Source organism: Siphateles boraxobius, unplaced genomic scaffold (genome assembly GCF_051911475.1).
Source record: "Siphateles boraxobius isolate OS27281-9 unplaced genomic scaffold, OSU_SipBor_1 13, whole genome shotgun sequence".
Classification (NCBI taxonomy): domain Eukaryota; kingdom Metazoa; phylum Chordata; class Actinopteri; order Cypriniformes; family Leuciscidae; genus Siphateles; species Siphateles boraxobius.
Genome location: NW_027508733.1, coordinates 19,217,215 through 19,241,379, shown reverse-complemented (window position 1 = coordinate 19,241,379; position 24,165 = coordinate 19,217,215). Strand labels below are relative to the sequence as shown.

The 24,165-nt window shown below is 39.2% G+C and overlaps 1 protein-coding gene across 6 annotated transcripts in view; it reads left to right on the top strand.

Annotated features, from left to right (window-relative positions):
- Positions 1-24,165, top strand: part of patj (PATJ crumbs cell polarity complex component) — a 124,051-nt gene that overhangs the window by 18,142 nt on the left and 81,744 nt on the right. For all 6 annotated transcript variants that reach the window (XR_013203339.1, XM_077226353.1, XM_077226354.1 and 3 more), the window contains 12 exons: positions 998-1,126; positions 8,123-8,359; positions 9,514-9,616; positions 9,720-9,808; positions 10,063-10,204; positions 11,748-11,879; positions 15,329-15,408; positions 15,828-15,884; positions 16,602-16,736; positions 17,614-17,790; positions 17,946-18,014; positions 18,421-18,645. Coding sequence is in view for 5 of the 6 variants with exons in the window: in XM_077226353.1 (XP_077082468.1) it covers positions 998-1,126; positions 8,123-8,359; positions 9,514-9,616; positions 9,720-9,808; positions 10,063-10,204; positions 11,748-11,879; positions 15,329-15,408; positions 15,828-15,884; positions 16,602-16,736; positions 17,614-17,790; positions 17,946-18,014; positions 18,421-18,645 (1,575 nt within the window). In the remaining variant the exon portion in view is untranslated. The remainder of the gene's footprint in view (positions 1-997; positions 1,127-8,122; positions 8,360-9,513; positions 9,617-9,719; positions 9,809-10,062; positions 10,205-11,747; positions 11,880-15,328; positions 15,409-15,827; positions 15,885-16,601; positions 16,737-17,613; positions 17,791-17,945; positions 18,015-18,420; positions 18,646-24,165) is intronic.

Genomic DNA, 24,165 nt, shown 5'->3' with positions numbered 1-24,165 from the left:
TTCTGTTAGAACCGGTGTCGTGTAAGCGGCCCCTAAGTTAATAACTAATGATCTTTGCAACGGAAGTGAATCATTCAAAACTTTAGCTGGACAATAACATTATTCTAGAGCTGCTGTAAAGCCAAAACATTCTGTTACTTTAATTTCCTATTATCACTGTAAAGCTGCTTTGAAACAATCTATATTGTTAAAAGCGCTATATAAATATAGGTGACTTGACTTGGAACATAATTAAAATTTGCAGTTTTAATCCTGCAATAGACTAACTAGGAAATTGCCAGGTGTGTTCTGAACAAAGCTTATGTAATATTTTTCCCTGAACTAATGTATATAAAGAAAGCAAATTCAGTCAAACTTGTTTTCTTGTTCACCTTCTTCCAAACCATTCTCCACTGAACTTAAAAGAGGCGAATTTCAAACAGAGTGAGTTCAAGTCTCTAAAAAGTCAGAAAGGGACTTCTTATCTCCGAAATGTTTTTTTTCCTCCTCACCTTGGGATGAGTGCTAGTCTAAAGCTTTGTTTCGAAAGAGCGACTGGGCGAACGGCAGAGGAGGGGTTTCATTAGATGGTGAGAAAATTGCAGAGGTAGTCAGACGGCAGATAACGGCCTGGTAATAAGAGAACAGAAATGTACTGATTGCTGGTCCTTTATATGAGCCCAAGGAGACTTGGGTGATTAGGAACACGGCTGACGTGAGATCACAAAGACTCTCCTGGGCTTTCCTGACCCTGACATTGATCAGCCACTGCAGGATCACACCGTTAACTCGTTCATTAGCATTTTGTGCCCTATTACAACTCCACCGCAGGATATTGTCACAGGTCTTGGGTCGTCAGTCGCTCCATATTTGGACAGTCAAAGGTGATTGAATGGATCTTTATTCTTTAAGTAGATGGTTTTGTGGCTCAAAGTAAATTATGACTGATGCTCACTGACCTCTAAATGTGTCAGACAAGACAATGGATTGAAAACTGTCCCATGTGTGTGTCTTGCAGGATCAATGGGGACACGTGGAGGAGATCGAGCTGGTGAACGATGGAACCGGCCTGGGTTTCGGTATTGTTGGAGCCAAGGGAACCGGAATGGTGGTCAGGACCGTGGTGCCAGACAGTGTGGCCCATAAGGTTTGTCTTTGTGCGTCCTACGCGTTTATTCAATGCATTTTGAGGAAAATTATGGGTAATTTCTGAACCATTCAGTAGTTACTATAGTTTTTTTTAATGAATTGGGTGAACTGATTCTCAAAACTGGCCTGAAAGATTTGTTCATGAAACAGACTGAACCAACATCTTATTGACTCATGCCACTGTTCATTTTTTTCCTCTCAGATCTTAGAAATGATTTGTGTTGATTTGAGCAATTTGTTCTTACATCAAACTTAATGGCTCTCATTGACTCATTGAACCCTCTTTTAAACATGAATAAATCATGTTGATTACTATTAAGAATGTCCTTTTTTAGAATAGCAATTTCTGATTTGTGAATTAATTGTTGAGTTGAATCAAATATTTTTAATGAATCAGGTGAACTCATTTACAAAACCAGACTGAGCCAACAACTTACTGACTCATTACTGGACTCATTCTTTTGACTCTAATCTTAGTTTGATTTATGAACTAATTGTGCAGAGCAACATGAATTGGTTCTCAATGAAAAAAACTTTCTCTCTTTCTCTGAACAATTTGATCATGAATTTTACTGAATTGTTCTCTTTTATTTAGACGATTCTGAATAAATCATGGTGATTTTGATTTGTTAACAAAATTGACTTAAAGGTGCCCTAGAATGTTTTTTTTAATTATTTTATAATGTTTCCTGGGTTACCCTTATAATGTTAGTATGTTTTTTAGATAAAAAATAATCATAATTTAGAAATAAATGGCATTTTTCCTAGCCTGCTTTTAGCCTCTGATTTGAACACTCTGTTTGAAGGGGCGTGTCTGCTGTGGGATTCAGTGTAACCGCGGCCACTGCTGTGATTGGCTGACATGCTTGCATATGAAATAGCTACGCATTAGATGTGAAACTCTCTCCCGAATACTTTTACTACTGCTATTATACGTTTTTACTATAACAGCTATCGAGATTAACGAATCGTGAGATGTTTTTAAAGTATTTAGATCTATTCCCATCACATAAAATGTCGCCGTGATGAGCATTGAGCAGATGACAGTGTGTTGATCGCGAGAATGAAGATCTTATCATTGCAAAGCAGTTTCTGCACTCTTTAATGCTTTCACCAATGCAAACACGATGATGTAAATACAGTAAGAGCTTCGTTGTGCAGTAACGTGCGCCATTGATTTCATAACGAGTTTGGCAAGTGTCCAGATAAACTCGCGCTGTGTGGAAAGATTGTTCTTTGATCGCTTTCTGTATATAATTTGTTCACAATTTAAATACGATTATTTTCATCCTACTAAAAGAAACGATGTGAAGCTGATATTTTAGTCACTGGCTTGACTTACTGATGCATAAACAGTATTGAACGATTTTTAGAGAAAGATTACCTGTCTGAACTTGAACAATTACACATCAGAAAGTGTTGCTTGGTAGCTCGATCCGAGGCCAGCTCTGTATTGGCCCAAGTTGAGGAAACAGTCGGTGAAATGTTTGGAAATTTCCAGAGAAAATAAAATTAACCCATTGTTTCTTCAGAGGCTCAGATGAAGGAACTAAAAAATACTTTTGTGTTCATGTGTACATCCACACTGAGCAACTGCCATCCTTCGGCTGCGCAGTTCCGCCTGGCATTGAGGGCTGGCATTATGCAAATATTTGGAGGCGTACATATTAATGATCCCGACTATTGCGTCACAGTCGGTATTGTGTGGAGAACCGACCGTTTTTCAGGGGTGTTTTTCATAAACGTGAATTAAATGAGAACGCGAAAACAGTCCAGTTTGAGATTCACTCTATGTCATGTCCATGCACTGAACTCTTGTTATTTGACTATACCAAGGTAAATTCAATTTTGAATTATAGGTCACCTTTAATCAGTGCGAATCAGTTTTTGGCCAAACAACTCTTTTGGAAATGTTCATTAATTCGTGTCAAAAATTAATTTTGTATTTTTGCCAAGGAATCCTATTTACTCACACACATTTGCTGGCCACTTCATTAAATACAACTGCATGTTGACGCAAATATCTAATCAGCCAATCACATGGCAGCAACTCAATGCATTTAGGCATGTAAACATGGTCGATCTGCTTAAGAAGTTCAAACTGAGCATCAGAATGGGGAAGAAAAGTGATTTAAGTGACTTTGAATGTGGCGTGGTTGTTGGTGCTAGACGAGCTTGTCTGAGTATTTCAGAAACTGCTGGTCTACTGGGACTTTCAAAACACAACCATCTCTAGGGTTTACAGAGAATGGCCAGGAATAGAGAAATTATCCAGTGAGCAGCAGTTCTGCGGGCGAAAATGCCTTGTTGATGCCAGAGGAGAATGGCCAGACTGGTTCCAGCTGATAGAAAGGCATCAGTAAATCAAATAACCACTTATTTGCAGAAGGTCTGCAGAAGAGCATCTCTAAACAAACTGCACGTCCAATCTTGAAGTAGATGGTCTACAGCAGCAGAAGACACACCGGTGTCACTCCTGTCAGATAGGAACAGGATAATGAGGCTACAATTCACACACGCTCACAAAAATTGGACAATAGAAGTTTGGAAAAAGGTTTCCTGGTCTGATGAGTCTCAATTTCTGCTGCAACACTCAGATGGTAGAGTCAGAATTTTGCATAAACTACATGAAAGCATGGATCCATCCTGCCTTGTATCAACAGTTCAGGCTGCTGCTGGTGTAATGGTGTGGGGGATATATTTTCTTGGCACACCTAGTACCAACTGAGCATTGTTTTTAAATGCCTCAGCCTACTGTAGTAGCCTACAGTAGGCTGCTGACCATGGTTATCCCTTTATGACCACAGTGGACCCATCTTCTGATGGTTAATTCCAGCAGGATATTGTACCATGTTACAAAGCTCAAATCATCTCATACTGGTTTCTTGATTGTGACAATGAGTTCACCATATCAAAGATTATAGATATAGAAAGACTGTTCACTCCTGTTACATAGGAGAAACTGCAACTCGCAATATTGTGGAAAACTTTTGTGAAAAAATTGTGGTCCTGCCTTCTAAGTAAAAGAGCCAATTGCTGATTGGTAAAGTCATTGCTTCATTGCAGCTGGTGTTCGAAGCTTCGGTTCCCATAGAAACCTGAAACTCGTGCTTAGGATTGCACATGCGCATTGGCTGGTCTGGCTTGAAAAATAAGCTTTTTTTAATGCTATTTGAGCATAATAAATCAACATTTTAGGGACAGTTCATGTCAGATTTTGTTGTTGATTTGAAATATGTTATTTAATTGTGAGTTCGGCAAGCAGTTTTTGAGATTTCAGGATTCCCCCATTCAAATAGATACAGTAGGACTTGGTCTTGGATGCCAAAATAGCTTCCCGAAGGCTTTGCAAATATGGCCGCTGAGTGAACGGACTTTTCTTGAAAGGGACTTTGACCATACTCAAATGGCCTCCACAGTCATCAGATCTCAATCCAATAGAGCACCTTTGGGATGTGCTGGAACGGGAGATTCACATCATGGATGTGTAGCCGACAAATCTGCAGCAACAATGTGATGCTATCATGCCAGTATGTTTCCAGCATGCCATGAAGAATTAGGGAAGTTCTGAAGGCAAAAGGGGGTCCAACCCCGAACTGAGTGCATTTTCTTTTATCGTCTTTTCTTTGTCAGTGTGGTATGTCATAAATGTTTAACTAAATGTAAACAATAGGGGAACAGTTACACAATACAAAAGTGAAACGTTTTAAGGTACGATGTGTACAGTATGTGCAGTAATTCCATTTGGAATACTTTTTTTCTTTCCGTTTCTTCTATAAAGCCTTTGACATGGGAACTTGAAAAGCAGTTTGTTCAATACACACCTACTGATGTCAGCTTTACACTCTTCAGTGCTTAGCCAGGAGGGACAGAGACTGGAAAACAACCTGTCCTGGTTTAGACCCCTCACACACACATACACATATACACACACCTCCTCTTCTCTCCCACCCAGTGTCCACAGCTCAGGCAACAAACCCCTTCTTGTTCAAAAGGCACATTGCTTGCATTTCACACATCAGTGGATCTTATGCTCCAAAAAAGCTGTCAAAATCAGGGCTTTGTTATCCCTGGCGTTTCCCATTTCAACCTTTAATGGCTGCGGTGGGCTTCAATGCACCCCCGCTGTCCCCAGCACAGTGGCAGGAACAAGCTGCCGAGATTTTCCCTGAACAAGTTGATGTATCAAACGCCTTTCATGTCTCGCGCTTCACAAAGACGGCTGTTCTCCTCTCCGCGCTTTGTGTAATCACTCTTTAGTCCTCCCCTTCCTCTAGCCGTTCATTTGGCCCGTCTGCCAGAGTCCTAGAAAGAAGAATACGTCTCACAGCTCAAGCGGACCGGAAAGGGCCGTTAGGAAAGGCCACGTAAGAGTGACACGGTTATTGTGGATGTTAGACTTTTGGCTTCTGCACCTGTGGATGATGGAAACAAATTAGGTTGTAAATGTGAGATTTGGCTCAAGCCTGCGTTTGGGAGGTAAATTATACTTTGGGGCCGGTGAAAATGACTTATAATATGGACTGCAATTGTTAACTGGTATAATGGGTTTATGGCGGTGCTGGTACCTAACAAGTTGTATAAAATATAAACGTGTCATATGGATGGTAGTATTTGTGTGTGTGTGTATGTTTGTATGTGTGTGTATGTATGTATATATATATATATATATATATATATATATATATATATAGTTTGTGTGTGTATATATTTAACAATATAAAAATATTAATGTAGAAGTGAATAAATAAATATAAACACATTTTAACAATAGAAAAAATCAATATAGAGTTCGAACTGTAAATATGACTTTGTTAAACATGTTATATTATTAAACATTTAGATACAATTTAGTTTAATAGAATTACATTTTAATAAAATTTAAATATAGAGACATTTTTATTTTATATTATTTTTATTATTATTTTTATATTATTTTTAACAATATACAGTCATGTGAAATAGAAAGTACAACCTGATTGAGTTCTTTGGTTTTACGTATAAGGACATAATAAAAAATCATCTGGTCTTTAATAGGTCTTAAAATAAGGTGAAGAACAACACATGACATATTACAACGTGTCATTATTTATTTAACACAAATAAGGCCAAAATGGACAAGCCATGAGTGACAAACTAAGTACATCCTATGATTCATTTGCCTGTAGAACCACCTTTGGCAGCAATAACTTGAAGTACTCATTTTTGTAGGAAAAGTCATCATACATCAGTCATTCTGTTATCAGTTTCTCACACAGTTGTGAAGGAATTTTGTCCCGCTCTTCTTTACAACGTTGCTTCAGTTCATTGAGTTTTGTGGGAATCTGTTCATGCACAGCTCTCTTAAAGTCCCGCCACCGCATTTCAGTCAGGTTGAGGTCTGGACTTTGATTGGGCCAGTGAAAAACCTTGATTATTTTCTTTTTCAGCCATTCTGTTATAGATTTGCTGGTGTGCTTGTGATCATTGTCCTGTTGCATGGCCCAATATCGACCAAGCTTTAGCTGTCGGACAGATGGCTTCACAGTTGACTCTAGAATACTTTGAAATACAGAGGACTTCATGGTCAACTCAATGACTGCAAGGTGCCCAGGTCCTGTGGCTGCAAAACAAGCCAGAAATCATCACCCCTCCATTAGTGTGATGGACAGCTGGTATGAGGTGTTTGTGCTGATATGCTGTGTTTGGTTTTCGCCAAACGTGGCGCTGTGCATTATGGCCAGATGTCTCCACTTTGGTCTCATCTGTTCAAAGTACAGTGTTTCCAGAAGTCTTGAGGTTTGTTCAGATGCAACTTTGCAAACCTAAACCGTGCTGCCATGTTCTTTTTAAAGAGAAGGAGCTTTCTCCTGGCAACCCTTCAAAACATATCATACATAGTTTCTCTAATGAACTTTAACATTTAGGGCCCAATCTTGCACCCAGCGCAATTGATTTTGTACAGCGACGCATGTATCATTCCTATTTTTGCACCCTACGCACAGCGGACTTTTACCTCCACAAACGCACATCGGTAAATTAGGGAATGAACTCCCGGGGGCGGTTCAGGGAAAAGAGGAGGCGTGTTCCGGCACAAACGTTCCCTGGTGCTATTTTGCAGTTTCAGAAAACAATTCCACCACAGACCAGGAAAAACCTAGTCTAAAGTCAGTGGCGCGTTATTCAGATGCTATTTTAAGGGCGCATGCTTGGCCACAAAGCGCATAAACTTTGCTTCTCTCATTTACACAGATGCAGCAGTTCCCATTTTGCAAACCATACATAATTATAAGAAAAAATGTTACCACACGGCGGAAATCATTGTGGTGTCCACGAAGATGTGAAAAAATGGGCATAAATCTAGCTTACACATTTACCCAAATTATTATACGCCTGTTTAACCGAATTAATTTGGGCTAATTTGGGTGTGTTTCTCCATCCCTATACAAAGTCACTTCTCTCTCTTTTACGGCCCTGATGAGAACGTCGGTCTCCTTGGCTGTGAAACTCTCCTTGCGTGCGCCTGCAAATCCACCATCATAATAGCAATCTGCCATGGAACCAGCGTGCCTGCTTTTAAAGGGAATGTGCGATGACGCTCTGATTGGTGTATTGCAAGTCACGCCCAATCCACACCTATGACTAATGTGCTACTTCAGACCAACCCATTTTGCGTCGGGCGCAAGAGTCATTTATCCCGCCGGTATAATAGCAACAACTCCCAAGATCCGCCCACAAAGTTACTTGCGTTTTGCGTTTGATACTTGCGTTTCAGATCGTTAAAATAGGGCCCTTAACATGCTAAATGAGGCTTGTAGAGTCTGAGGTGTAGTTTTTGGGTGTTTTGTGATAATGGGAATTACAATCTGGATGCTTTATGATATTGTCTTTTTTACATGATAGTAATTTGGGGAGGGGGTGCACTCAGTTATTTTTTGGATGTATGGATGGATGGATTCACCTCATGTATGATGACTTCAACTTCCTCCTCCATTCTCTCATTTACCCCTCCCAGGACGGGAGGCTGAGAACAGGGGACTACATCCTGCGGATCGGTGAGACGCACACTCAGGGTCTGGCCAGTGAGCAGGTGGTGCAGGTGCTGCAGTCCTGCGGTAGCCATGTGCGGATGCTGATCGCACGAGACCCACTGGAGGAGGCCCAGCCTCCACCTCCACCTGCCCCTGCCACAGCTCCCATCACCTCCCTGCCACCTCCACCTCCCGTGCCAGGCCGCAGGGGCAGCAAACCGGTACGGAGTACACCAGCTTTAAAACGACTCAGTGAATGGTTGATTGATTGTTATTATGATGATAAGCTTTACCGTGCAATGTCACATAATACCAATCTTTATGCTACATATTTTAATATTGAATTTTAGACTTCAAAACTGTCATATGTTAGCCCATAACCAATATATTTAAAAAGAAAAAATAATAAGGCAATGTTTTGAACAAATTTTTTTTTTTTTATCAAGACATTTTTTACATCAGTATTATCACCACCTTTTCACCTATATTCTTATTGCTGTAATGCAAATTCAGGTATTTATATGGCATTTTATTATATGAGTTTTACCACATGTTCTTTTTGGAAAAAATGTATTAAATAAAAAAACATGGTACTACAAAAATAATAAAAATCATCAAGATATATGAGAATCTACGAGATATAGAATATTCAGTAAAATAATCAATGAAATAATATTCAAGTAAAATATCTAGATGTATTACTGCAGTGAGAAATTGAAGGACAACATGCTTTTTTTAATGAAAATAATGTTACAGTGCAAAAAAAGACTATGGATGGATAGACAGAATCCCATTAGATAGATTGGAAAACCAAAAAATATTTTTTTAAAGGTTTTATTCTCCATTCTGTCACCGGATTAAGTTTTGGTTCCTTGCCACTGTCGCCTATGGCTTTTGGCTGGCTTAGACACTTAATATTCAACAATATTATTGAGCTTCCTCCATTGACACCATTATATGAGAACTGAACTGAGCTGGACGATGACATCACTGTTTTCTCCTTAGCGGCTATATATATAAATGAACTAAATTAATAACTTTTTTTTTACAACAGAAATGAAACATTTCAATGAACTTGCTTAAGCTGGACTATGACGCCATTTTCTTCTAGATCTTTATTTTCCTATCATCACTGTGAAACTGCTTTGAAACAATCTGTATTGTTAAAAGTGCTATATAAATCAATGTGATTTGACTTGGTAGATTAGATGGGTGGATGGATGGATAGATTCCCATTAGATTGGAAAAACAAACATATTGAAAGAGCAGGTACAAATATGGCTGAACAGGTTTTCATAAGATTCACCTCATAAATGTACAATGTGATAAACCGTTTCTACACAGAGTGTCAGTATCTGATCTATTATTTATGCAGCCGAATTTAGAGGGCTACGAAATCCATGAAGTTGCGTTAAAAAAGAAGGAGGGCCAGAGCCTTGGGATCTCTATAATCGGATACAACGCTTTGACCACTGAGGGTAAGAAACATATTTTGCCTTGTTTTTTCCCAGAAACCCAACTACTAGTCAGTGAGCTGTTAATTATTATTTACTCGCATCTCTCGTCTCTGTTGCATGTCAGATGCGGTGGGGGTCTTCGTGAAGAACGTGGTTCCAGGCAGCGCCGCTGAGCAGAGCGGGAAAATCCATGTCCACGACAGGATAATAGCAGTGGGTTCTTAATCACTTTTTAATGAGCTCTACCTTAATTAGCCCCGTGTCCGTACTAGCGCTCTGACAGAACAGGACGCCAACTAAGCGAGACATCTCTTTCATCTTGCATTGATTCACAGTTTAATAAGAGTGGGTTTGAGTGTGGACGCGGTCAGCTGTCTTGCTCTCCCCATCCTCATGCTAGGCTAATCAGTTGAGGTGAGGTGAATTGGAGAGTGACTTCTTGATTGTCTTTGTGTCTGTGTGCACAGTTGGATGGCGTGAACCTTCAGGGATTCACCAACCAGGAAGTCCTGGAGGTAATGAAGCGGACAGGCGATATTGTACACCTTACCCTCATTAGGAAGATCATCTCACCCAAGAGAACGGGCGTAGAGAAATCGCTAGATAAAGGTAAAGTGACATGTTTGGAATTTGGATCAGATCTGTACATCGAAAAAAAAAAGTTAATAATTTGATAACATTTAATTGTAACATGTTTAATTAATTGAAGAAAACTAATATGATGTGAAATTATAGCCTTTCAAACTGCATAAAAACTGGAAGTTTAAACAAATATTTATATTATATTTCAATTTTAAATATTTAAATAATTTTAACTAGGGCTGGGAAAAGATTAATCGTGAATAATCGCATCCAAAATAAAAGTTTGTGTTTACATAATATATGTGTGTGCACTGTGTATAATTATTTTGTATATATAAATACACACACATGCATACATATAAGAAAAAATTGTTATTTATATACAAAATATTTATATTTATATATAATATCAATTATAAATAAATATATACAGTATATACATGCAAATATTTCTTAAATATATACATGCATGTGTGTGTATTTTTATATATATATATATATATATATATATATATATATATATATATATATATATATATATATATATATATATATATATACAAAATAATTATACACAGTGCACACACATATATTATGTAAACACAAATTTTTATTTTGGATGCGATTAATCGCAATTAATCTTTTCCCAGCCCTAATTTTAACACGTTCTGTTCATTTTTAAGAAAACAAATAATATTTTAAAGTTATTGGACTTTTAAATTGCATCAAAACAACAAATTCTAACACAAATATTTATATTTAATATTAAATATTTAAATTTCACTTTTATGCAATCTGTTAATTTTTAAGAAACTAAATGTTAAATTTTTTTTAGTTAATTATTTCTAATTATTATTAGGAAATTTTAATTTAAATCTGCATAAATTCAATAATAATAAAACTTTCCCTACATTATTAATTTCTTTAAAAAATGTACAAATAAAAATGAATATTCAATTTTATATTAAATGTATATTTAGTACATATTAGAATATAAACATTTATTAAATGGTTTTTAAGTTTTTTTTATATATTATTTTATTTTGTTCCTTTTAAGTAAAGAAAATAAATAATATTTGTAATTACTGGGCTGTCAAACACACACTCATAAATTACAAAAAATATTGAGCTCTTTAAATGTCATGCCTACTTGACTCTTACAGCACCACGAGTCCAAATATCTTCCACAGGTTATTTTGTACAGTATTTAATCAGGAAAACCACAGGCCTGTGTGGTAAATGCCTGTAAAATAGGTATATGGGAGCTCGTCTCATGAACAGGATACAGGAAAAATCTGCCCATGGTGCTCAGGACAGACATGCTGTTGACATGTTTGAGTTTCCATCAAAGAGATTTTATTACTTTAAGAATAAAACTTTAGGCCTACCTAACATTATTGCTTTAGCTGTGTCAAATCTGACTGTTTTTATGATCTTAAGTAGTCTTGGATTGACTTTATAATTTGATATTTTTTATATATGTTTGAATTTTTATAAATTGCTATTTTAGTCTGGTTACAAATATGATTCAGAATTAAATGTATATACTTGCATGTCTGTGCGTACACAGTCCAGAGAGAGTCGTCGCGTGTGTCTCTGAAGAGATCGTCTGAGATCAAGGCGCGTGCGGATCAGAGGGGCTCTGTGGTTGAGTCCATGGACCCTGCTCTGAGTGGGATCAAACAACAGCTGCAGGAGAAAAGTGAGTCCGTTCACACACATACAGGTGCTCAACAACATTGGGTGGTATCGCAGACTGCAAATGATATAAGACCAGCCTGAAAGCAGTTGTTCCGCTCTCTTTAAAACACCCTTAACTTTGTTTTGATTGGCTTAGTGGTTTACACTGAAATGTTGGGTGCTCATGCACTAATTAAAGGTCTGTTCACACCAAGAAAAATATCTATAAAGATTACAATAACCAGGGCTGCACATAACTGGTGCGTATGCGTGGTAAAAACAAACGATGGTCACCAGAAACAGGGACACGGACACGGACACGTTTACATACTGGAGTAGGATTTTTTTCCATCTCTGGTAAGATAGCAATCATGATGATAAGTGTGTTCATTAATTATTAGGGGTGCAGCTGATTGCAGTTGATCCGTGATCCGTACAGACCAGTCCCCATGGTTTGGACGCCAGGCCCCAATGCTAAGTTTAACCATCATAGAGTGAAAGTTTATGCCACGGTTATGTCATAAGTGAACAGTTGGGAAAGAAACCGGATGTGTCAGCATATTCGGTCCGTGCATTCAGTCTTAAAGTGACAGCAGCCTAATATTCCATCTGTTGTATAGTAAGGAGAGCAGTCAGGAGGAAATTGATGACGACAGCTTGTAGGATAAGTGTGCCGTGTAAAGTGTGAGTACCCAGCAGCATCTCCAGGTGCTCCCTTGAGAACCAGACCATAACTCTATATAAGAGTTCACACCACTAGGATTTTACGTCACGTACACTGTATCTTAAAAAACAAAGTATACTTTGGGCTTTAGACTGAGGAATCCGGTCCGGTTGCGCTCCCCTCTGGATGGGGCTTAGATTCAGGCCAGCTTCTACACCGAGCTTAGCAGGCATTGTTTCAGCCTTGCTAGTCGGCAGATATAAATATGGCGATAGGCATACTGGAAGCGGAAGAGCAGGCCTTGGCTGAGGCCGAAGCAGCCCGGAGCTCTAGTTACATTCTGCCCTAATTAATCCGGACAAGACCCGGTACCTGCCAAACTCCTAAATAAAGCGCTCTGTTGCACTGGGCCAATGCATGCCCGGGATAACAATGATTGGTTGTCAGGGACTCATTTCCCAAAGCTGGAATCATAGCACGTGTAAAATGATAGCCGTCCTCAAGTCAAAACACACAACGCTTTAATCATGCTTTCACCTCCAACTTTTTTCCCCCTGTGGTCTTAGAAATTGTACTGCCATGTGAGCGTGTAGATGTTTAAATATTTTCTTTATGGATAGTGCTTGACTGTTTTGGTACATTGATGTGTCATTTGATAAGAGCGAACTGAGAGGTTTTGCTAAATTTCACCCTTCGATTTTAAAGATAACTACCCTGGAAGTGCCATTAAATGTGTTTCTTTTGTGTCCTGTGAAGTTGAAAATCTCTGGAAACAGATGTGTTTCAGCCCTACTATTAAAAAAAACGTGGACAACACGGACTCTAGTTGCTGCCGGGTTTTCTGCACTTTTTCCAAGTTCCGTCACACCAGCAGTTTCGACCCATTAAAATCATTCAAAAGTTGACAGCGAGAACGTTCATTACAGAGACGGTTGACAACGGTCCATGTTGGTATAATTATAGTCCACAGTTGTTCCAGAAATGCCCACAGCAGTTAAAAAACATAGGAAGTACTATATAAAACCTCATTTACTCAACTTTTGTGGGTCTGTAGTAATTTTTCCCATGTTGCCCTTTATTGAATGTTGAGTGACGTTTGGATAGGCGGTGGACATTCTTTCTCGATGTCAGCAGAGTTTTTCCTGATACATAAACATAACAAGCCATTGGCGTGATCAACATTTCCCCTGTTCTCCATATTTTCCATTGTGCCGCACCTGGGCTGCAGATGTTGGCTGGGGTTTGACGTCCCACGTGTAGAAGCGATGCATTGCTATATTAATGTACTCAAACATTTGTGATGAATGGTGTTGCGAGTGAGGCGTTAGAAATGCTAATTTAATCAGGTCTGCATCCATTGCTCTCACTCACTCACTGACTTTACTTTTTAATGTAACATGCTTTAGCATACCAGTCCACAACTGGGCCTTAAACTCCTCAAAAATGCGGTTGTTGTTATTTTTTGCTTTTTGTACAAGTGGTCAGTAAAAGGAGTTTATTTTTCATACATCTTATACGAGGCTTTCCATATTTTGTTTTTCATCAAATATAAAGTTTGGGGTCGGTAAAATTTTTTTTTTAAACACAAAAATGTGTATTTTAATTCAGCAAAGGTGCATCAAATTGATCAAAAGTGACAGTAAATAATTTTTTATATTTATGAAAGATTCGTAATTCAAATAAACGCTGTTTTTTTTATTACTTCCCATTCTTTAAAGAATCCTAAAAAGCAGCAAAAACTATTTTCAACATTAATGATAACAAGAAATGTTTCTTGAGCACCAAATCAACATATTAGAATGATTTCTGAAGGATCATGTGATACTGAAGACTGGATTAATGATGCTGAAAGAATAGATTTGCCATCACAGAATAAATTACAATAAAAAATATATTCAAATAGAAAACCGTGACTACAAAAATATATTTCACATTATAACTGTTTTTACTGTTTTCGATCTAATAAGTTCGGCCTTGGTGAGCATAAGAGACTTAAAACATTAATAAATCTTACCGACCCAAAACATTTGAACGATAGTGTATATTTTTTTTTTCATTGTTTAAATTTCAAAATGTTTTTGGTAATTTAAAATATAATCATTTTAAAGCATTTTTTTTACAGTGATGAATTGAAAATCAGTTAGTGAATATCATTATGATGTATGCTTTTAATTTGTAGCATACAACTAAAAAGATTAACAGGCCAAAATCAACATTTTAAGGTGGTATACTAACTATTGATGCTTTTGAAACTAGCTACTTTTCATGTTAGTTAAGTTTTATCAACATATTTAATAAGTCTCACAAAAACAAAACAAAAAACATAGGATTTGTGTCTATTATTTTTATTTTTTATAAAGTGGGACACCAAATTGTACCTGATTCATGGCAAGTAGTACCTGGTAAATTTACAGTTTAGACTTTTGTTTTCTTACCCAGAGCATATTTTCTCTGAAATCCCACACTACACTAACCCCATATCATAGTTAAGGGTCACAAGTGCTCATAAAACCTGTTCCACCCATTTACTTGCCTCCATTGCCCTTTGGGCTTTCAGCCGATATTGTTCCCTGGCGTCCCGTTGTCGTTTTCTGCAGTATCACTGCTGACTCCTCTCTCAACTCTTGCCCTCGGCGCACTCTCAGCCCTCTGATTATATTCATCCGTCAACCTGACATCAATCCCATGCTAGTATGCGGCACCTGACATTAATGTCATACGTTTCCACTCACTCTGTCACGGACAGTGGGCACCCAAATGGCGGTAATTGACTTTAAACGCTGCTCTCATTATTGTGTGTGTTGTAGTGCAAGAGCCGGCCCCGCTGACGGAGATGGAGCTTCGCGCTAAATGGGAGCAGGCGCTTGGTCCGCATTACGATGTTATGGTAAGCAAAAACGAAGGGGAAGTAATGTTAACAGATGCTAAGTGCGGCTCTCAATTAAACATGAAGCAAACTGCACACCAGCAAGAATCGCCGGCACTTACGCATGCTGTGATAAGAGATGTTCGATCGACCAGCTAAATCTGGCCGTAGATTGCCTCAATTGACTCCTACTGGATTTGAGTTCATGTGCTGACATACTGTTGTTTGGGTTTATTTACCATAAAGGGAGTGTGTTGACCGCAACAGGTTACCACTATGGAGTTGTTTTGTTTTGTTTTTAGGATATTTTTTTGTGTTTTGTTTTGTTTTTTAAACATTAAAAAAAAAGTTTATATATATATATATATATATATATATATATATATATTTATTTGTTTGTTTGTTTGTTATTCTAATGAATTCTATTTCATTTTTTACAGGTTGTACAGCTTGACCCTGTTATAGAAGATGATATTGAGCTACAGAAGTACTCCAAGGTAGCGTGGAAACAGCAGTCACAATTTATGCTTCATTCATTTGTTCATTCAGCACTAAATTACGGCTGGACGATCTATCAAATATTCATAATATATAGTGGAGATGGAGGCAAGTAAGACGCACGCAATCCTTCTTTGTCTCATGACTTGCAAGCATGAAGGCATTAGGATATTAGATGTTTTTTTTTAGCTCCTCACAAGTTAAGTTCAATTCATTTCCATTAATCAATTTGTTTCAATGGATCTGTTCATAACCCTGAACAATTTGTATGCATGATCACACAAAAAGGTCTGTTGAAGTCCTAACCTTGTTCATCTTCGGAACGGAAATGAAGATATTTTTGTTGAAATCTGAGAGCTTTCTTTCCCTCTTTTGACATTAAAGTCATTGCACCTTTCAAGGCCCAGAAAGGTAGAAAAAACATTGTTAAAATAGTCCATGTAACTGGAAGGAACAGAAAGCTCTCAGATTTCATCAAAAATATCTTCATTTGTGTTCCGAAGATGAACGAAGGTCTTACAGGTTTGGAATGAGTAATTAATGACAGAATTTTCATTTTTGGTTGAACTAACCCTTTAATGCATAAAAATGACCATTTCAAGCCCTTTTTGAAAACGGAAATATCAAGATATATATTAAATCTTAAATGTCAGATATGTTTTTAACTCCATAGTGACCCGCAATGTTTGCGTAATGATGAAATTATGTTTCTACAGCTTCTCCCAATACACACAATGCGCTTGGGTGTGGAACTAGACTCTTTTGATGGACACCACTACATTTCTACAGTGGCTCCTGAGGGCCCTGTGGCAAAACATGGGCTACTTCGACCAGAAGATGAACTTCTGGAGGTAAAGTAATATTAAAGCGCATTATCCAGCATCTACACTGGCGACGTGGGTCTTCCCTGCACCCTCTCTGTTTGGCATTATGGTTAGGTGGGCTCCCAGTGTTTAGCCAGCCTGCAGTTTTGCTTTTGGCTTGCTTTGGTGAGCCCCTTCTCAGTTGCCTTAATAACACTGACCTTTGCATCCTGCCAGCACCAAGCCTCCAGGAAGGCTTGCTGCTGCTGCTGGCTCATAGATGTTCTGGCAGGAGGGCTCCTGAGTCTGACCGAGGCCATCTGCATGACTGTCCCCTGCCCTAACCTCCCCACTGGCCTTGCTTCCTGCCCCCTTCCCTCTAAGCTTCCCCCTCCCACCTGGTCTGGCGGCCAAAGGCCGGATGGATGGTTAAAGTAGGGGAGATTTGCAGGGCCGGAGGCGATGTAGCTTACCTCAAGGCTCCGTCCTGGGGCTAATGCATTTGTTGAGGAACCTTTTATGAAAATCCCAAATTTCAGTGTAACCAGTATCCTAATATACTTTTCTTGGTCTTGTTAGATGCTTGCAAGCCCAATGGTGCAGCAATGGTGTGAATGTGTGTGTGTAAGGGAAAGCTTGTCTGTAGCCTATAGCTTCCCCCTGGTTTGGGCAGATGGCACAGTGCCGCCCCCACTCGCCATAGCAGCTCCAGGCTTGCCCACTCCATGAAATGCCAATCAAAGATGACCAGCGGATGTCACAGAGACTATTTTTGTATTAACTTTGTCACACAAAAAAAGTTAGTTTATAAATGACCATATTTTTAGTACCCCTACTGACTGATCTGGGAAACCGTGCAGTGTTTGCATATTCTTTATGTTTGTAAGTGAATTTTCTCCCAATAAAATGTGTATTGTATTTGCAGGTGAATGGCGTGCAGTTGTATGGGAAGTCTAGGCGAGAGGCTGTTGCGTTCCTCAGAGAGGTTCCTCCTCCCTTTACTTTGGTTTGCTGCAGACGTCTCGCTGAAGAGGGCAGTGAATACCTCCCTGAATCTGAAGAGTGGCACTCATCCAGCCCCTCAGCCAGCCTACAGGAGCAGGTAACAGAAACATACATGCACAGGGTCCAAAATGAATACTCAACAACTACCAAATAGAGTAAAAATTGACTTCGGAACGTTACTCGGAATTGGCCAATACTTTAAAAAGAACTGCAAAATAATATATGCTTGCTTATTTTGTATTAATTTTACAGATTGAGAATAACCTCTCCATGTTGGCCAAAGATACAAGTCTACGCAATAGCATAAGGGAAGAGTTACAGGTTTGTCCATATCCTTAAATAAAACATTACTTCTCTATTTTTGCTCATTAGTTCTCTTTTAATTTTGCATCAGGATCTAGATTTTACATTGGATATCATGTGGCACCAAAATTGTTTATCATACAAAAGTAAAAAGAAAAAAATGAAATCAAACTAGGTTAAAAATGTAATATAATAAATTATATTATATAATTAATGATATTTTTTATTTTGTATCTCCGTAAGCTCAATTACAATATGAAAAATGTGTAACATGCTCAACTTGTTTTTTATAGTTTGTTTCATTTGAGCATTTGATTGATTAATTGATCTCATCAGAACAGAACTCATGCAAGCCATTTTTGGGTCACAACCCACCAATTGAGAACCCCTGCTAGCTCAACATGATTTGTGCTTTTCTTTTCAGGACCGTCAGGCATTTGCAATAGAGCAAGAGGGTGACGATGAAGGAGAGCCTCCAGAGTTAAGCGGCCCTGAGAGAAAGCAGATGGATGAGGAGAAGGATGATGAAGAAAAAGAAGAAGAGGAGGAGGAGGATGAAGGGGAAATGGCTCTATGGTCTCCGAATGTGCAGATGTTAGAACTAGAGAAAGGAAAACAAGGTCTTGGCTTCAGCATACTTGACTATCAGGTGGGGAATTACCTCATTTCTCTAACCCCCCCTAGCCCCCCTCCCCCATATATTTATCATTAAATATCTTTCAGTCTTGTTTTATGTCAACTGCATGTAGGAATCGACGCGGTTAACATGCACTGTAAAGTCGGCTATAAATTAATAAATATATGCATTAAATACAAGACTAAATACAAATACAAGAAATCACAATTCAGTATGCAAACAGATAAGAAAGATGTTCAATCACAACTCTATTTTACAAATATTATGATAATGTCTTTATGATCCATTACATTTTAAATGTAGAACATATAGATAGAATGTAAAAATCTCCCTTTTACTTAATTTTTCATGATCCGTTAATCTAACTCTAGTAAAATGACAAAAAATTACATATTAAGGCTGAAAATATCTTAGAAACCTCTTGATTGCTTGGAAACCTTATGTTAGTTTAGAGTAAATTAATGGCAGAAGTTTTATACATCTGCAGTTTAGAAAACACCCTGACCACAATGTTTAATGAATACTGCTGCCTTGCGAAAACTGTAATAACAAATATCAGACCATAAAATGTTATATTTTGTTCAAAAACAGTACCATTGATCCATATTTTCTGTAAAATGCCAATTAAAGAAAAAATCAGCTTTCTTTTAAGCAAGGGAAAAAAGGAGACCGGACTCAATGAATCCCCCTTGACTTTACTAAAGTCCGATCACAGGAAACTTGCATTGATGTCACAAGTCTTTGGACACTGAACAAAAGAAAGCAGTGAAACCTCTGACTAGGGCCGCTGTTTATCTGGCCTCGTGCCAACCGTCAAACCCTTTGCTCTGCTCACTTAGTACGTAAAGCTGCTTTCCTCCTTCCTTCATTAGCCCTCTAATCAGGGTTAGTACATAACTGCACGTTGATCCTGAATCAGAAGTGATCATGTAATGAGGCCACTTAGAATGCAGAACCTCTCCCGCAGACCTGCTCTCCACCGCTCCTGTGGGACGCCTCGTGTTTTATATTATCTAGCCATTGGTTCCAATTGATTTCATGCAGGGAAATGGTATTGGCAGGAGAAAAGCATGCCCATTCTTTTGCAACTTCATCGGGACTTTAATAAATGGCTGCCGCATCATGGCGAAAGTGAACGGGATCATGTTTTAATGGTAAGGTATGCTTCTTTCCTCGTTAGAGGCTGCCGTGAGTGATGTGGTCCGTGGCGACATGGACAGAATTACATTGCTGCTTAATGGTGATAACCTGAGCAGTGATCCCTTAAATTTTTCCTTTCTCTTCATCTCTCTGGTAAATGAAGGAATGAAGATGGAGGATAGAGGAGGGAACTAGGGACAGTGTCCATAGGCTCTGAGCTAGAAAAAAATATGTTTTGCTGACTCAAAGTCCTTTGTTTTCTTTTTTATTGCTATTGCGAGGTTGTATGAGGCTACGCAGGTTTTTTTTGTTTGTTTTTGCAGCATGAACAAATACAAACGAATTGCATCGATACCGCATCGATGGTCTGAATTTGAGATGATCTCATTCCAACCAAGGCAAGAAGAGAAGAAATTCACAGTCCTGCAACTTGGATCATAGATCATTGTCATGAAGAGGCTGTAGTACTAAAGCTTACTTTGCAGATATTCTGGAGGAGTTGCTGGTGCACCCTGGGGTTTATTGGAAGCCATATTGACCTGTGCAGCTTCCCCTCGGTCGAACTCACCGTCTTCGTGCTCTGCACCAGCTGAGCCCCCTCCACCTAGCCCCGTATGTTTGCTTATCTGCACCGAAACTAACGCTTTTCAACCCGAGGGCCTCATGCATGATGGGTGGGAATTGATTCAGAGGAGGAGGGGTGTAGGCACTTGCAGAGTTGTGAAAGAAGTGTTAAAATGTCCATAAATGTATGAGCTGTAAGGAATTGCCAGAAATACTAAAGCGCAACTCCCACAATGCAATGATGGGTATGGTCTTCTACGGTCTTCTAATGGAGGAAGAATCTCTCAACCTTTCGTCTTGAGTTCTTTTCTGTTTCCCGCGGCAGACGAGCCTCTCCAGTCTGCAAAGGGGGAAATTGATTTTGCCGCGCTCTCCAGCAAGAGGCCTAAGTTGACAAGGCCGCGTCGAGACCTGCAGACATGCTTGGAGCCTTCGAGAACCTTCTGTCTCCCCCTCTTTCTACCGCCCTCTTTTTACTCTTCTCATCTCAACTGCTAATATTACCCCCAAAGCAAGGAGACCTTGTAACCGCAGCTAGATTGATGGGAGCCCACGGTCACACTGACAGCTGGAAACCAGGGAGTTTTTCTGCCCTAAATGACACCCCTGACTGCGTGAGTGACGTGAAGTGGCGACGACAAAACCATTTGGAGTCACGGCTCGGTTTTTTGCTCTGACAAGAAGGGGATCTCAAAAGTAAGAGAGCACTGCATGGCAACATGAGAAGGACCCTCTTGGTCGTCCTAGCCATCCTGGTAATGGAGATTAATGAAGGTCCTCTTGATCTGAAGAGTCTTGAAAGTCAACTGATCTGAAGAATTGAGCTGTGACGGTTTTGTTTTAAGCGGGATTATAACATGGTGATTTAAAAGTCATTACTAGAAGTTCTGACTAACAAATGAATTTGTGTATGAAGTCATGGTGCTGCCAGGCTATACTGAAGTATGATTGAGCAGCTCTTCTGCAAAGGGTTCAGGGTAGATATAAATGTTAAGCTAAATGTTATGTTAAGATAAATGTAGCTTAACATAACCCTCTGTTTGGGTAGCATGTTGGCCCAACACCAGCTTCAAAAAGGAAAATGTCTCTGTTCACAAAAATAATAAACTTGTAGTGGAAAATAATAGCATGAAGAACATGCAGAATATGAGCTGCAACATGTTCTCAGAAGGGTCTTTCGTCTGCAAATGCCATTTTGCAAGTGGGCTGTAAACTCTCTCTGTGCAAAACAAGTTTATTTGTTACGTAGGTTGTGAATGCTTGGCTCCAATAATTCATGCTGTCCAAGGAGAAGAGATCTGAGAGAATGCATTTTTGAATCATTTTTGATGGTTCAAAGAGCCTAACCTGCACATCATTACAGCATTTAGTCTCATCCAGTGAATGTTTTAAAGGAGAGTCACAAATCATCCCGGTGTGGTATTATTTATTTATCCTTGTTTATTTATTCTTTGGCCCGAAGCTGCAGAAACTGACCAAGGGCTATTTTATTACCCTCGCAGGAAAATAAGCTACCAAATCAACTGCAGACACCATCCTAAATGTTAATATGTTGAAGAAGAATATGCATTAAGATTTTCAGCCATGAAAAATGTATATAACACCATGCTGTTTCTCAACGGTGTCTTCCAATATTAGGATCCGATTTGTAGCAGATCCAAGGGAGATTTGTTTGGATTTACTGCCATTATCATTTCTGCACCGTCTATGCGACCTGTTCCTAAGTTAAACAGCTGCCCACAGCTGTAAGTTTTATAATAATCAACGGCTGATGCATTGTGACTCTTTTTACATGTCTAGCGTCAAGACTTCAATGCACCTCGCAATATTAATATCATAGCTATTAGCGAATAAATGGTAATTGAACAAATTTCAAAACAAATAAAGTGGGTAACATTTTGCCATGCATTTCTTTTTCCTTTAAATGTCATGATATATTTTGAATAGGAACAGCAAAAAGTTTATATTGTCTGAACTTGGAGCCTCATGTTACAGTTTTTGACCCTTGTTGCCATGCAACCTGAGGTAATGCTGTAGCTTAACTCTTCACTTTGTAGAATTATTTGCATTGGAAAACATTGATGCGAGTAATTTAAAATGGCCTTATACCTAACCAAAGTTATTGTTTTTTTAACAAAAGCAACATGAAGCGAGGCAAACATACTTAAGCTGACTATTCTAGTGGGATAGCTTCGAGGAATTGATGTGATTGTGCAATTTGCTTGTCCGTAAAAGTGGCATCCTTTCTCCTCTCAAGGCAACTATGGTCAGAACAACCAAAAAAAAGATTAAAAGAGAAAAATCAAGAGACTGACGTTCTGGAGTTCCTGGTATTCTGTTCAGCAAGATTGAAGGTGAATCAGAGCGCAGGAGTGAAACTGATGACTTGGCCTGCCGTTGATTCCTGCAAAACAGCAGATTTACTGTCCGGCTGACACCACACTGAAGAATTTCAACCCGTTCGACAAGCAGGGCCAGCAAAGGGAACGCTTGGAGGAGACGTAGTAAACCTAAGCCAGCAAGAAATATGGGAGATCCATTCCGGGCAGCCAATGCTAATGCCCATCTGTTAGCTAGCGGAGAGTTTCGACCATTATTAAGGTTATGTAGACCAGGAAAACATCATGATGGAACTGTTACCGTTGCCATAAACTCATTTAATCCAATTCTCAATGGCTTTTTTTAGCTGCCGACGGTTGTGTGGAAATGTTGTAATGTGCAACACCAGCCAGGAACTTCTGGGATTTTTGTTTTCTTTGGATCCTGCGATATTCCTCACACCTGTAGCATGGAAGACAGCTACTCTCCCAATGAGCCATGTACTGTACACCATCTAAATCATATGAACATTTGTATGGGAATACAAATAAGAAATGGAGCAACCTAGCTCTTTCTTTCCATCTTTCATGCAAACATTCATACTGATCACCTTCTTTATTCTGTAGCAAGGTGACGTATTGTCGTATTAGGAGCCCCCTGTGCTGGCCTGTTCCTCTTGGCTTTTTTTTTCCATATAAAAGCTGCTCTACTGACATCACTGGCCATGTGGGATGAGAGAAGGGCTTGGAAAGCAAAGCATGCTTGGCTGGAACCCGGCAGCCGGACAATGCAGCCTGTGTCCTCCTAAAGCGCCAGCTGGAGTGGAACTTCAAATCCTCTCTCCAACTTTTTCCTGTCTTTTTTCCCCCCTCATTCTTTCCCTTCTAGCAGGCCTCAGTTCCTCTAGCTCTGAAATTGCTTTTCTCTTCTCGTCTGGTTACCTTACAGCAGTGGCTCACTGGGTAATCAGGAGGCAGTAATTGCTGGTTTTGCTGACCCAGTTTTTATGTTTGGGCTGGGTGAAGTTTTACTGGTCCGCTGTCCACAGTTTCACTCAGGGACTCCACTGAAGTTCATTGTTAACAATCCTTGTCAATAATATGCTATCTCCTTGGTCTGAGTGGTCTTTGTGATCGAAAGCTGTCTTTTGTGGCCCTGTCCGAAGATGGGGTCAACTGCAGAACAGATTCATGTTAAAATCTGAAAAATGCAAGGATTGGGTGTCCGGCCGGTCTTTTGACATGGTTGGTCGTAAATGTTCATGGGCAGATAGATGAGATTACTAATGACTGCGCTCCCGCTTCAGTTTTTACTCTCAAATAACTACTTGTTAATCACTTTTATATTGTCATACGCCACATAAAAGCCGCCCATATGGGTCATGAAATATATTGTTGGAGACATCAAATCGGTTGAATTGCAGTTTTATGGCAGAGCTCCCCAGAGATGTGATTGATACTGTGGCACTTAAGTTGTCGGAAGTGGGAAGTTGGCCTCATTTGGCCTTCC